At 43.8% G+C, this 14,092-nt stretch overlaps 1 protein-coding gene across 3 annotated transcripts in view; it reads left to right on the top strand.

Moving 5' to 3' along the window:
- cemip (cell migration inducing hyaluronidase 1) overlaps window positions 1-14,092 on the top strand; it is a 105,539-nt gene that overhangs the window by 74,388 nt on the left and 17,059 nt on the right. For all 3 annotated transcript variants that reach the window (XM_010877012.5, XM_029125274.2, XM_034288069.1), the window contains exons 12-16: window positions 4,051-4,220; window positions 6,409-6,618; window positions 8,399-8,604; window positions 13,246-13,315; window positions 13,544-13,672. In XM_010877012.5, coding sequence (XP_010875314.3) covers window positions 4,051-4,220; window positions 6,409-6,618; window positions 8,399-8,604; window positions 13,246-13,315; window positions 13,544-13,672 — 785 coding nt within the window. The remainder of the gene's footprint in view (window positions 1-4,050; window positions 4,221-6,408; window positions 6,619-8,398; window positions 8,605-13,245; window positions 13,316-13,543; window positions 13,673-14,092) is intronic.

The following is a 14,092-nucleotide window of genomic DNA, read 5'->3' as shown; positions in this document are numbered from 1 at the left end:
TGGGCTACTAGCTACAGTACTACTGATGTTACATATCCTTGACTAGGCTACTACTGACGTTATACATCCTTGACTAGGCTACTACCTATTACTAACATGTTCACGTTTTTGTGTATGATAAAATCCACAATGTCTATGTATAGGCTAGGCAATGGGAGTGTTGGCCTGTAGTTGTGTGTTTGTCTGCAAGGCGGAAGAAAGACTTGGCTGCTTTTTACATTTATTCATTCTATTAAATCTTCATTTTAAGCTGCTGGCTGCATTTACTTTCTCAGCAAACTAAAATTATTTAAATGAAATTCTACATTTCAAAGGGAGAAAAACTCATGGGATATTACAATTTACGTAACTTATGAGGAGCTAGGCGATCTACACTGTGGGCTAAATCAACAGTCAGTCAAACCTATGGCATTGAGGTACTTTGCTTATCAGGACTGTTGGACCTATGTTCAGTGCATTTTCACATTGAGGCAGAATTTTGATTTAATGAACAAGTGTCGGACCATTTCCAACTACGTTGGTGATTTTAATTGCTTAACCCTGTCATCCTGTGTTAGCAAATCAAAGATGGGAATTGGCTGATAAGCATTTTGAGCCGGAGAAACTGTTTACATTTAAACTGTTTTTAATGTCTGGCCCTGTGGAGATGATTATTAATACCAGCAGACTTATAGTCCCACCAGCCCTAATGCACATCCTGGTATGTGTGTGTGTGTATAAACAAGGACTCAAACATGGATGTGTGTGTGTATGTGTGGGTGTGTGTAAACAAGGACTCAAACATGGATGTGTGTGTGTGTGTGTGTATGTCTGGGTGTGTGTAAACAAAGACTCAAACATGGATGTGTGTGTGTGTGTGTGTGTGTGTGTGTAAAGGCCTGGGCTGGTGAGAGGCCTGGGATGTAATGGGGTAGAAGCATGTAAAGATGTTATTAGGCTAGTAGGTCAGAACAGGCTACAGCCAGACTGTGTGTGTGTGTGTGTGTGTGTGTGGGCAGGTCGATGTTTGTGTCTGTCTGTCTTAAGACATTCACACATAGACGCATGCACCCTAACATGATCTCACAGCTGACGTCAGTTTAAAACGTTTGTCCCGGGAGAGGAAAACACCTATGGGTGAGACAATTTTTTTTTTTAAGATTAGATACCAAAATTAATGTTAGGGTTAGTCCTGCACACACGCACTCACGCACACGCGCTCACACAAACAGACACACACTCACACACACTCACACACACTCCCACACACAGATCTATGGCTTTATTTATGCTCTAGATTCAACCTGACTTTTGTGTTGGTCAATGCATTTGCCTCCTTTTGCCATTCCAATCAGCTGCCATTTATACACTGTGTGTGTGTGTATGTCTGTGTGCGTGTATGTCTGTGTGCGTGTATGTCTGTGTGCGTGTATGTCTGTGTGCGTGTATGTCTGTGTGTGTGTATGTCTGTGTGTGTGTGCGTGTATGTCTGTGTTTGCATGTCTGTGTGTGTGTATGTCTGTGTGTGTGTGCGTGTATGTCTGTGTGTTTGCATGTATGTCTGTGTGTGTGTGTGCGTGTATGTCTGTGTGTGTGTGTGTGTGTGTGTATGTCTGTGTGTGTGCATGTATGTCTGTGTGTGTGCATGTATGTCTGTGTGTGTGCATGTATGTCTGTGTGCGTGCGTGTATGTCTGTGTGCGTGCGTGTATGTCTGTGTGCGTGTATCTGTTTGTGGGTGTGTTTGTGTGTCTGTGTGTGTGGGACAAGTGTTTGCATGCTTTTGATTGTTTGACATTTTAAGAGCTGAATGTAATTAACTCTGCTTCTATAATGGATATTTCAATGTTTTGTAAGTGACAAGCAATCATTGTTTCCCTTCAAAATGTTATACTACACGTCTGTGGGTGAGATTGGCTTTGACAGTTATGTTTAGGTATGTTTGGCTACACTAAAGTGAAACAGACACTCAACTCCCACAACTTTAGGGTTAAAGATGCATTCTGTGATTTTGGGCAACTGCCAAAATGGGTCCCAGAAACTGGTGTACTATGTCAAATGTCTCATTTCATAAAAACCACTTACTTTCAAACTTCGAATTTAATTGTAAACTGGTGTATGAAAGTGATTCATGTCATTGATTATGTACATTCAAACCACACATTACAGATTTAGGCCAAATTTAAAATAAATGTGCCCATCTCAAAAGTTTGGGATGGTGTTGAAACAGAACCAATTACATTTAAATATATATTCTCTCAAATTCTCTATTTAAACCTGTTTTAAGGATAGATGGCTCATGACTAACCATTCTACCTTTGATCTACATATTCATTCTTTGTATTTCACAATATTATTGATGTTGTATTTCATTATAATAGTCAAGCCCTGCTGTGATGAAAAGTTAGATCTATTTGAGGCTGTTCAAAGACGGTAGCTCCAGAGTACTAAACCAGCAGCCCCATTCACTGACCTTCTGCATCCGTCGTCACAGTCTTCATCCTTCTCCTCCCATTTGTGTTCCCTGGTTTGCATGTGTATTTGAGGGATGTGTGGTTTTGTGTTTGGGTACATTAATGGGTGTCTGTGTTTCTTTGTGTGTGTGTGTGTGTGTGTTTGTGTATATGCCTTGGTGTGTGCATACCTCTTCACTTGTCTCCACCAGTGTTTCTGTCTGCCTTTTTAGCCAGCAGAGTGGTAGCTGAAGTTGTTAGAAAACATACACACGTACAGACACAAGTGTTTGTGTGTTTTGCTGTTTTAAGTATTGCTTTCTGTAATGGTGACCGCAGTGGAAAGTGTGAGCCCTTGTCCCTCTCAGGGGTCTGACCCACACCCAGTCCTCTCTTCATCTAGGTCACACAAACATTCACACACATACAAACACACACCCCTACTTTCTGTCCCTCCAGTTTCAGACTAAAATCAATGGGCAATTTTCTCCCTCTAGTGTAACTGGACACCACTTTCTCTGGTTGTATTTTCAGTGCGATGCTCTTAAGTGTTATGGGCAAGTGATTCTGGTATCTGTATTTTGTATGTGTGTGTATACTGCATGACGTGTGTGTGTATACTGCATGATGTTGATATCTCTTTCCATTGAACCAATTGCCTGAAGGTCCCACCCAGACCGAAACATCCCTCTTACTGAAGGTCCCACCCAGACCGAAACATCCCTCTTACTGAAGGTCCCACCCAGACCGAAACATCCCTCTTACTCAAGGTCCCACCCAGACCGAAACATCCCTCTTACTCAAGGTCCCACCCAGACTGAAACATCCCTCTTACTCAAGGTCCAACCCAGACTGAAACATCCCTCTTACTCAAGGTCTTACCCAGACTGAAACATCCCTCTAACTCAAGGTCCCACCCACCCAGACCGAAACATCCCTCTTACTGAAGGTCCCACCCAGACCGAAACATCCCTCTTACTGAAGGTCCCACCCAGACCGAAACATCCCTCTTACTCAGGGTCCCACCCAGACCGAAACATCCCTCTTACACAAGGTCCAACCCAGACCGAAACATCCCTCTTACTCAAGGTCCAACCCAGACTGAAACATCCCTCTTACTCAAGGTCCAACCCAGACTGAAACATCCCTCTTACTCAAGGTCCAACCCAGACTGAAACATCCCTCTTACTCAAGGTCCAACCCAGACTGAAACATCCCTCTTACTCAAGGTCCCACCCAAAACGAAACATCCCTCCTACTGAAGGTCCCACCCAAAACGAAACATCCCTCTTACTGAAGGTCCCACCCAAAACGAAACATCCCTCTTACTGAAGGTCCCACCCAAAACGAAACATCCCTTTTACTGACAGTCCCACCCCGACCGAAACATCCCTCTTACTGACGGTCCCAAACAGACCGAAACATCCCTCTTACTGAAGTCCTCACCCAGAAGTGAAAATTAAGACTGTTATCGTTGTCCCCAATAATTTTTTTGGTGTTTTCTGTGTGTGTGTGTGTGTGTGTGTGTGTGAGAGAGAGAGAGAGAGAGAGTGTTACCAGTTGTGCTCTAACTCTTTGTGTGTGTGTGTGTGTGTGTGTGTGTGTGTGTGTGTGTGTAGGTAAGCCAGCTTTCCTTCACATGGGTGAGGAGGTGGATGGGGTGGACATGAGGGCAGAAGTCGGTCTGCTGAGTCGTAACATCCTGATACGCGGTGAGATGGATCCCAGCTGTTACGGCAATGAGGCCTGCAAGTTTTTTTCCTTCGACACTTTTGGAGGACATTTGAAGGTAATTCGATTAACATTTTATCATAGAGGTCTTCATCCTTCAATCTTTTTTCATTCTTTTACCTACATATTGTTTTATCCATCCACACACCATCCCAAACATGTTGATATAATGTCTAGAGATGAAAACTCTTCATTTTGGGAAAGTTACAGGATTTCTTCATTCTGTTTCAGATTGCTTGTCTACATTTTGCACATTTTGCCAAGAGATAAAAAAAAAGTACTGTTTGTTTTAAGTTAAATGGTATAATTAACATAAAGTTTACTTTAAGAGACCAATCTCATCTATTTTATTGTCCTCACATGTACGGAGAGAGGAAAGCTGAAGTTAGTCAGCCGCAGAATCAGGCGTTTAGTTGGATGTTTAGTCGGATTGCACCACCCTTCCATCTCCCCGTAGCCAGCCAGCCAACCACCCCTGTAGCAGGGCTAGACAGCCAGACTCTGGCAGGAACCATTGAGAGGGACAGGGGACCGTAGCCAGCCAGCCAACCACCCCTGTAGCAGGGCTAGACAGCCAGACTCTGGCAGGAACCATTGAGAGGGACAGGGGACCGTAGCCAGCCAGCCAACCACCCCTGTAGCAGGGCTAGACAGCCAGACTCTGGCAGGAACCATTGAGAGGGACAGGGGACCGTAGCCAGCCAGCCAACCACCCCTGTAGCAGGGCTAGACAGCCAGACTCTGGCAGGAACCATTGAGAGGGACAGGGGACCGTAGCCAGCCAGCCAACCACCCCTGTAGCAGGGCTAGACAGCCAGACTCTGGCAGGAACCATTACCACAGAGGGAGAGATGAGAGCGTGACACATGCCAGCCTGCTGGAACATCAGTCATGACTTAATTTGACTCTTGCCGTTAGAAGATGACATTCGGTGACACAAGCTGCCATGACTGTCAATGGCATCTGTAATGTCATTGATATGGCAGTGTTATGGTGGCTGTCATTAGGGCACTGCAATTCTACCGCGGACAGACAGACAGACGTGCACGCATACACACACACACACACACACACAACGCACACAAACCCAAAACAGCTATGGGTAATATTAGTACCAGCCAAATATCAATCCTGATTTAAGGAAGCAGCCAAGTTAATGTTCACACAAAGAAACAGCTGGCGCTTTCTGAACAGAGACTGTTGTATTGGCCATATGTGTTGTTGCATTGTGTATGGTAATTAGGTATACCAGAGCATTTGAAATTATGAGTAACTTTATTTCTTAAGAGCTCTTTTGATTAATATTCTGTTAGTTTGTTTAAACGAAGCCAGCTGTTTTAATTAGTGCACAGACACAACGTGTGAAGGCCAATCTACGGGAGATGGCTTTTATGTTGGAGGACACACGCACACACAAACATGCAAGCAGTCATACACACAACACACACACATCCACTACCCATTATATTTTAATGAAGACTTATGGAAACAATTAGAGTAGTCAGAAGATCAGGGTAAGATTGGGGAGATGTTGGCCCACGTTGAAATATTACAACATTTTACAAAAAAGAAGCGAGAGACAGAGGAGAGGGAGGGAGACGGTGGAATTTGAACTCCTTTTGCTAATTTCTCCACGTCAAACAGGAGAAAGGGGCTGATGGAGGAATTGAATGGGTGATACTTTAAAGAGAGTGAGGGTGTAAGAAAGCTCTCATCCCTGCTAGATTCTATTTGGATTTTCCTTCCGAGTTCCCTGATTGGGACAGAGGTGTCGCATATCACCCATTGACATGCCAGTCCTTTAATACACACATGTACATGCATGTAGAACAGCTGATATTCAGTAGGTCTGGGCTTGACTAAATTAAACAGCTGATATTCAGTAGGTCTGGGCTTGACTAAATTAAACAGCTGATATTCAGTTGGTCTGCGGTTGAACAATATGCATCACATATGGAGATGAATGCCCCGCTACTGTCGCAGTGTTTCAGACACATCCTGTTACATTCAAATGAAAAACAGCACCACGCACCTCTGGTTCCTTTGCTGTACGACTTTCTGAGCGGACCGCGGCACATTGGAAACGGGGGGGGGGGGGGCGGGGCGTTCCGGTACACGCTGGCGTGAAAGCCATCTGGCGCTCAGTTTCTCGCCCTGTCGTCCCCAAACTGTCGTCTCTGTGGTGCTCTCTGCACAGGTCCGCTAATTGGCCTGTCACTCCTCCCGCCCCAACCCCTCCCCACCAGGTGGAGCACGGTTTCAAGGCTGTGCACGTGTCCAGTGTGGAGCTGCAGCACATGGGTCAACAGTCGATGGGTCACTACCCGGTTCACTTCCACATGAACGGAGACGTGGACCAGAAGGGGGGCTACGACCCCCCGACCTCCGTCAGCGACCTGTCCATCCACCACACCTTCTCCCGCTGTGTGACTATACACGGCACCAATGGGCTGCTGGTGAGTCGCCTGCACACCTCCCACACGCGCACGCCACACGTGTCAAAACGGGTACAGATTGAAAGGGACACAGAGCTTTAAGATCTTGTTTCATGTAATTGAGTGTAAAGTGTATTTCGTCTGTTTCTGGTGACACCTTGGTGTCGTGTGGAAAATGTATTTTCCAGTATTTTCAGTATTTTGATTAGTCCCTCAGAGTTCCTGTTATTCTGTTTGCCTAATGTGCTACGAATGACAATCGCTGTGGCTTCCATGTGTCGCATGGTCTTCCATCTCCTCCTGTCTACTGAATATCCATCAAAGTGAAGTGGAAAAGTGTTTTATGTCAAAGCCCAGCTGCCTGCTACCAAACTTTCCAGTTGGTTGGAAACCCGCGCTATAAAGAATTTCCTTTTGACTCTATGTTCTGTTTTACTGCCTCATTGTGGCGTCATGAGGCTCTTTGTGTAACAAGGGAAAACGTCTGTAACTTTCGAAAGATTCACCTTTTCCAAAATCCTGAGATTTTCAGAAATACTATTTCCAAGATTTTTTTCATCCAGGCTTTAGAAAAATCCTGGGAAAGCTTCTGCGATGTTTTTTCACACTAACGTGGAGCTACATGGCATAGCCGGAAACTAACTCGAATGGTGATGTTTCACTGCCAAGCCAATAAGCCAAGCCACCGACAGAATAATTATTATATTCATGATTTATATATTTATCGAATTGCTGTTGTGAACCAGGAGACTTAATGAACTGTGAACAATGCAGTTTCACAGAAAGAGTACCTACACAGAATGCCACACAAAATAAGATAAATAGCTACAATTCTATCTGAACTGTCTGTTGGGATGTTGGGGTGTGTGAGAGTCTGGGGGGGGGGGTGCACTCATGTGCGGTGGGGGTTGTTAAAGGTGTCAAAGTGTCCTGTTGTGTTGCCACGGCAATCAGAGAATCCATCCGTTGCCATAACGAGGAGATGTACTGTTGCTATCCAGCATGGCATATCTAAACCAAGGCTCCTGAAAATTGGGTGCAAACTGGATACAACACAATTATGTTCTCCTGTCACTATTCAGATTTACAGAGGAAATGGAATATAGATGGCGTGATACTGAATTCTCTGAGATGTTATGTCTGTGGTCTGAAGTGGTTTTGACTGCTTCCCAATTTGTGCCCTATTCAGTTTCCTATTCTATGGAAAAGTTGTCTCAGTCCCTGAGTGCCTTGCTCAAAATCTGTGCACTATGTAGGGTATAGGCTGCTCTCCATCCGCAAAGATATGAAACATATATCAATAGACATGAAGACTTAGGCAAGAAAGCCTAAATAAAATTTCTATTTCACATTTTTGAAGTTTCCTCATTGAAAAGTCTTTAAGATATTGAAATCAGTGAAATTTCCTAAATTTACTAGACTGATAGAATTGACGTAAACAGTGGTTTTTGGTCTCTACTAAACTCTGGTTTTTGGTATCTACTAAACTCTGGTTTTTGGTATCTATTAAACTCTGGTTTTTGGTATCTACTAAACTCTGGTTTTTGGTATCTACTAAACTCTGGTTTTTGGTATCTATTAAACTCTGGTTTTTGGTATCTATTAAACTCTGGTTTTTGGTATCTACTAAACTCTGGTTTTTGGTATCTACTAAACTCTGTTTTTTTATCTTACATGTGTCCCTCTCTGTTTCTCTCTTTCTCTAATGTGTTTTTCTCTCTGTCACTTTCTCACTCTTCATCTTTGTCTCTCTGTCTTTTTTCTTGGTCCACCTCTTCCTCTCTCTCTATGTCATTCCCAGGTTAAGGATGTGGTGGGTTACGATGCCCTGGGCCACTGTTTCTTTACAGAGGACGGACCTGAAGAGAGGAACACATTTGACCATTGCCTGGGTCTGATGATCAGAGCTGGTACTCTGCTGCCCTCTGACAGGGACAGCAAGATGTGCCGTGACATCACTCACGGAGCCTTCCCTGGATATGTGGCCAACCCCCGTCAAGACTGCAGGTAGATTACAGACAGACCGAGACAGACAGACAAACATATACTCAGAGAAATACTGACTTTCAAATGAGCCTCTACTCACATCTTGACTTGACACCTACAGATACTCACATGAGAAATATATAAACACACATAGGCAGGTACAGTCGTGTGAAAAAGGAAGTACAACACCTGGAAAGTTATCTTTATAAAGTTCAACCACATTTATTGATAACCCAATTTAACAAACTATGGCAAACAGTTGATACACCCCTACCATTACTATCAGATAAAATGGCTAAAATCAGAATCTGGTGCACCAAAACAGGTGCAAATGATTAGAAAACCATTACAGAGTAACTTGGGAGTATCCAGCCTTCTATTAAGATTAGATATTTGATGTATATATGAGGCTTTCAAAAGAAAGATTATTGATGAGTCTGGAGGGATAAAGCCATTTCCAAGCAATTCAATGTACATAATTAAACTGTCAAACAGATCATCTACAATTGGAGAAAATCACAGATCACTGGCAATCTACATAGGATAGGTCGTTCGACCAAATTCACGCCGAAAGCAAACATTTTCCTGCATCGAGAGATCTACATGTACAGGACTGTCTTGCCACAATCAATGTCAAAGTGCTTAGGTCAACTGTCAAAAAGAGTACCAAGACACAAACTCTCTGCTCTTCAAGAAGAATATGAAGACATGGTGGACGTTTGACTAAAACTACTGGAACAATCTGCTCTGGACAGATGAGTCAAAGCTAGAGATGTTCGTCCACATTGCTGCAGGCCATGTTTTGTTAAATTGAACACTGCCTTTGAACAGAAGATCCTTATATCAACATAATGCATGGAGGCGGTGGCATTATGGTTTCGGGCTGCTTCGCTGCCTCAGGGCCTGGCATCTTGCCATCATTGAATTCCATACTTTACCATTGGTGAGGAGAATGTGGGGCCGTTCCTCAAAAAGCTGAACTGAACATACATCAAGTAACAGGGCAATGATCCTTAAAGAAGCAATGTAGTTATGGGATGGCCGAAACAAAGCCTAGATATTAATCCTATCCAAATTTTGCAGGGGATTTGAAGGGGGCTGTGCACACAAGTTGCACGCCACTTCAAATGACACAGTTGAAGCAGTACTGTAAAGAGAAGTGGGCAATCATGTATTTCCAGTTGATGTAAGCGACTGACAGTCAGTACAAGAAACGACCATGTGAAGTTATTTCAGTTAAAGGCAGCAATGCCAGCTCTTGAAGCTGGGGTAGTACTTGTTTTTTTAACACTATGACATTGAGTTTCTTATGATTTTTGATGAATACGTAAGTCAAATTGTAAAATATTTCAATGTCATTTGTTGAATTTGAGTCCCTTTATCTGTCAGTGTTTTGATGTGAGAATTTCATGTCCATGCGCTCACGTGTGAAGAGATTTACTTCCAATGTTTTCACTTGAGTTTACAGGTAGATTCATATGTGCATGCAGGCTTTACTGAGCACACACGTGCACACACACTCACTCCGCTTCGTACAGTCAGTATGTCCTCTGGACAGATTTGGCTGTCACCTTGGTAACCCTCTATCTCTCGTGCTTGTGACGGAGTATGTTTAATACATAATGGACGAGCTCAGTCCGATTGTAAATCTTGAATCTGAGGGACTTTCACCTCACCTGAAACAACACACACACACACACACACACACACACACACACACACACACACATGCTTATAACTGACTGATGTTCTCCGTTGTCACCAATGAGGTTGTTATTTTAAGGTTGTTGAATGTCTGGTCCCCAGTAGTTGTTAAATTTGTGTTCCCTCCTCTCTCTCTCCGTCCCCCTTCACTCCTCCCACCTCCCCTGTCTGTCCCAAGACTCCTTATCTCCTCCTTTCTCTCTTCTCCCTTTTCTTCCCCTCTTCCCATCACTCCTCCCACCTCCCCCCATCTGTCCCAAGACTCCTTATCTCTTCCTCTCTCTTTTCTACCCCTCCTCCCCACTCCTCCCATAATTCCTCCATCTCCCCGTCAGGGAGTGAATATTAAATTAAACACAGCAGACAACAGTGGGCATATCAACTAAAACCGATATGTGAGGCACTTCTAAAGCATATGATCAACCATGGCCCTAAATATTTTATTTATCATATGCCCTTTGCGTCCAACACTGCCTGTGTGTGTTGGTGTGTATTAGTGTGTGTGCGTGTGTGTGTGCCTTGGTGTGTTAACACTCATTGATATGCCGCGCAAAGAATAACTATTTTGCCCAGATGGGTAAATTACAGCCTTCTCACAGTAATCTATGCATTCACCGCATGTACACACTTTTACACACACACACACACACATCAGATAAAAATGTTCTTTTAAAAGGAACGTAACACCTGCACTTAATGTAGCACACCACCTGAAGCCTCTGTGCATCAAATTGGTTTTCAGTCCCAGTAATTCTACCTGCCATCTGGAGTTTAGCATTCACATTCTCCTACCTATACATGCAAGGTGTTCGACTTTGTGTCTGTGTGTGCAGTAAATGCAGAGATAGACTGTGATTTAGCCATCTGGGCTGAACTGGAGCTGGAGCCACCAATGAGAGAAATAGAGATGCAGGATGTGAGAGTGAGAGAAATAGAAAGAAAGAGAGACAGGGAAGAGGGGAATGAGAGAGAAACAGAGAGGAATGAGAGAGAGGAAATGGGGAGAGAAAGGAATGAGAGAGAGGAAAAGGGGAGAGCGACAGTGTGAAGGAATACAGAGCAAAAGAGAAAGAGAAGGAAGAGATAGAGAAGGGATACAGGCAGAGAGATAGAGAAGGGATACAGGCAGAGAGATAGAGAAGGGATACAGGCAGAGAGATAGAGAAGGGATACAGGCAGAGAGATAGAGAAGGGATACAGGCAGAGAGATAGAGAAGGGATACAGGCAGAGAGATAGAGAAGGGATACAGGCAGAGAGACTGTGAGAGCGAGAAAGGAGTGAGACTGAGAGAAATATGGAAGACTAGGAGATGGAAGAGAAGAATATACATTTTGGGTTTGATTTCCAATTAGTGAGTCTATTCTACACTGATGTGATAATTCCTACTCCTCCCAACATCCACCCATCCACACACACACACACACACACACACACATTCTGTGTACCATCCGTCTAAAACTGTTGCACAGCTTAGTGTCCATAGTGAACCTTGGTTCTGCTTTAAACACATGGACATTTACCACTTTATGTATACCCTTATATTGCGCACACACACAAATTCTCAGTGATCAGGCATGCCAAACATTTGTCTTCCTTTTCAGTGTGTGTTTTGTCTTAACATTAGTGTGTTAGTGCCTCCAAACGTTCTTCAGGAAAATAGCATTTACACTGTTTAATATGTGTCCAATTATATAACAGCCAGTGTTCATAGTGGACAGTTATAGGACAGCCAATGTTCATAGTGGACAGTTATAGGACAGCCAATGTTCATAGTGGACAGTTATAGGACAGCCAGTGTTCATAGTGGACAGTTATAGGACAGCCAGTGTTCATAGTGGACAGTTATAGGACAGCCAGTGTTCATAGTGGACAGTTATAGGACAGCCAGTGTTCATAGTGGACAGTTATAGGACAGCCAGTGTTCATAGTGGACAGTTATAGGACAGCCAGTGTTCATAGTGGACAGTTATAGGACAGCCAATGTTCATAGTGGACAGTTATAGGACAGCCAGGGTTCATAGTGGACAGTTATAGGACAGCCAGTGTTCATAGTGGACAGTTATAGGAAAGCCAGTGTTCATAGTGGACAGTTATAGGACAGCCAGTGTTCATAGTGGACAGTTATAGGACAGCCAGTGTTCATAGTGGACAGTTATAGGACAGCCAATGTTCATAGTGGACAGTTATAGGACAGCCAGGGTTCATAGTGGACAGTTATAGGACAGCCAGGGTTCATAGTGGACAGTTATAGGACAGCCAGTGTTCATAGTGGACAGTTATAGGACAGCCAGTGTTCATAGTGGACAGTTATAGGACAGCCAGTGTTCATAGTGGACAGTTATAGGACAGCCAGTGTTCATAGTGGACAGTTATAGGACAGCCAATGTTCATAGTGGACAGTTATAGGACAGCCAGGGTTCATAGTGGACAGTTATAGGACAGCCAGTGTACATAGTGGACAGTTATAGGACAAAGTTCGTAGTGGACAGTTATAGGACAATTAGTGTTCATAATGGACAGTTATAGGACAGTGTTCATTTTTAAATTGAGAAAGACATGCACCTACACCAAGCAAGGCAGAGAATTTACCTTTTGTCCACCTATCGTTTTCTCTTTCTATATGTTGGTTTGATGTCACATTGGATGAATCTGATTAGGAATTTTACAGACATGGCTTGATTGGGAATAATAGAGACCTTGATTACAGACGACCTGATTTGCTTTCCATGTTTTTGAAAGTTACATTTCTTCCCGTTTGTGGTGTGTTGGGGTGTGTGTGTGTGTGTGTGTGTGTGGGTGCCTTCATGAGCTGAATGTTTGTTTGTGTCTGCATGTGAAAACGGGACATGTTCTGCCTGAAGCAAACAGAATAACACCGGGCTAATCAACAACTATTGCTTTCTCTCTTCTCCAAATCTCCCTCTCTGTTCCCTCCTCCTGTCTTTCCTTTTCTCCAGCGCTACATCCACCTTCTGGATTGCCAACCCTAATAACAACCTCATCAACTGTGCAGCTGCTGGCTCCGAGGTGAGTTTCTCCACCCTAATTCACTCAGCTCTCCCTCCCTCCGTCTCACCCACCTCTCTCCCGTGCTCTCACTCTCACCCATCATTACTGTCCCGGTCTTTGTCTCCTCGCTGTCTCTCACACGTGAAGTGAGTGTATTGGGTGGGAATGCGTGAATGTGTGTATTCACGCTAACATGAGTGTGAATGCATATGCCTGTGTGTGTTAATAGGCTATATGTGTTTCCAGGAGACAGGTTTCTGGTTCTTGTTCCATCACGTGCCTACAGGACCCTCTGAAGGCATGTACTCCCCTGGCCGCACAGAACACACCCCTATGGGACTGTTCACTAACAACAGGGCTCACTCTAACTACAGGGTAAGTGTCTGTGTGTAGGTGTGTGTGTGTGTGTGTGTGTGTGTGTTTGGGTATAAGGAGGAGTTCAATGTGAGGGAGCCAAATTTGGTAGGTCAAATCCCTGGGCTGGCGAGGTGAGAAATCTGTCCCTGAGCAAGGCAGTTGACCCTGATTGCTCCCAGGTTAGTCCTGTAAATGAGAATGTGTTCTCAGTCATACTGTTAAAACAAGGGTGAAGATATGAATTACCTCCAATGGATCCTCCAAGAAATTTTTATTTTTAGAATATAGTTTGGACCAAGTCTTTCTCTGTTGTACGTGTAACCTTTTATATATTGAACATTCCAAGAGCACATCATCCGCAGCTTCTGGTCAGGTGGAGACCCAGGGATTCATGCGTCGCTTTTCTATTTGCCAAGTCAGTTTGGTGGAAACAAATCA

This window comes from Esox lucius, chromosome 2 (genome assembly GCF_011004845.1).
Source record: "Esox lucius isolate fEsoLuc1 chromosome 2, fEsoLuc1.pri, whole genome shotgun sequence".
Taxonomy (NCBI): Eukaryota; Metazoa; Chordata; class Actinopteri; order Esociformes; family Esocidae; genus Esox; species Esox lucius.
Note: the sequence above shows the minus strand (reverse complement) of the source record. Positions and strands in the feature narration are given on the sequence as shown.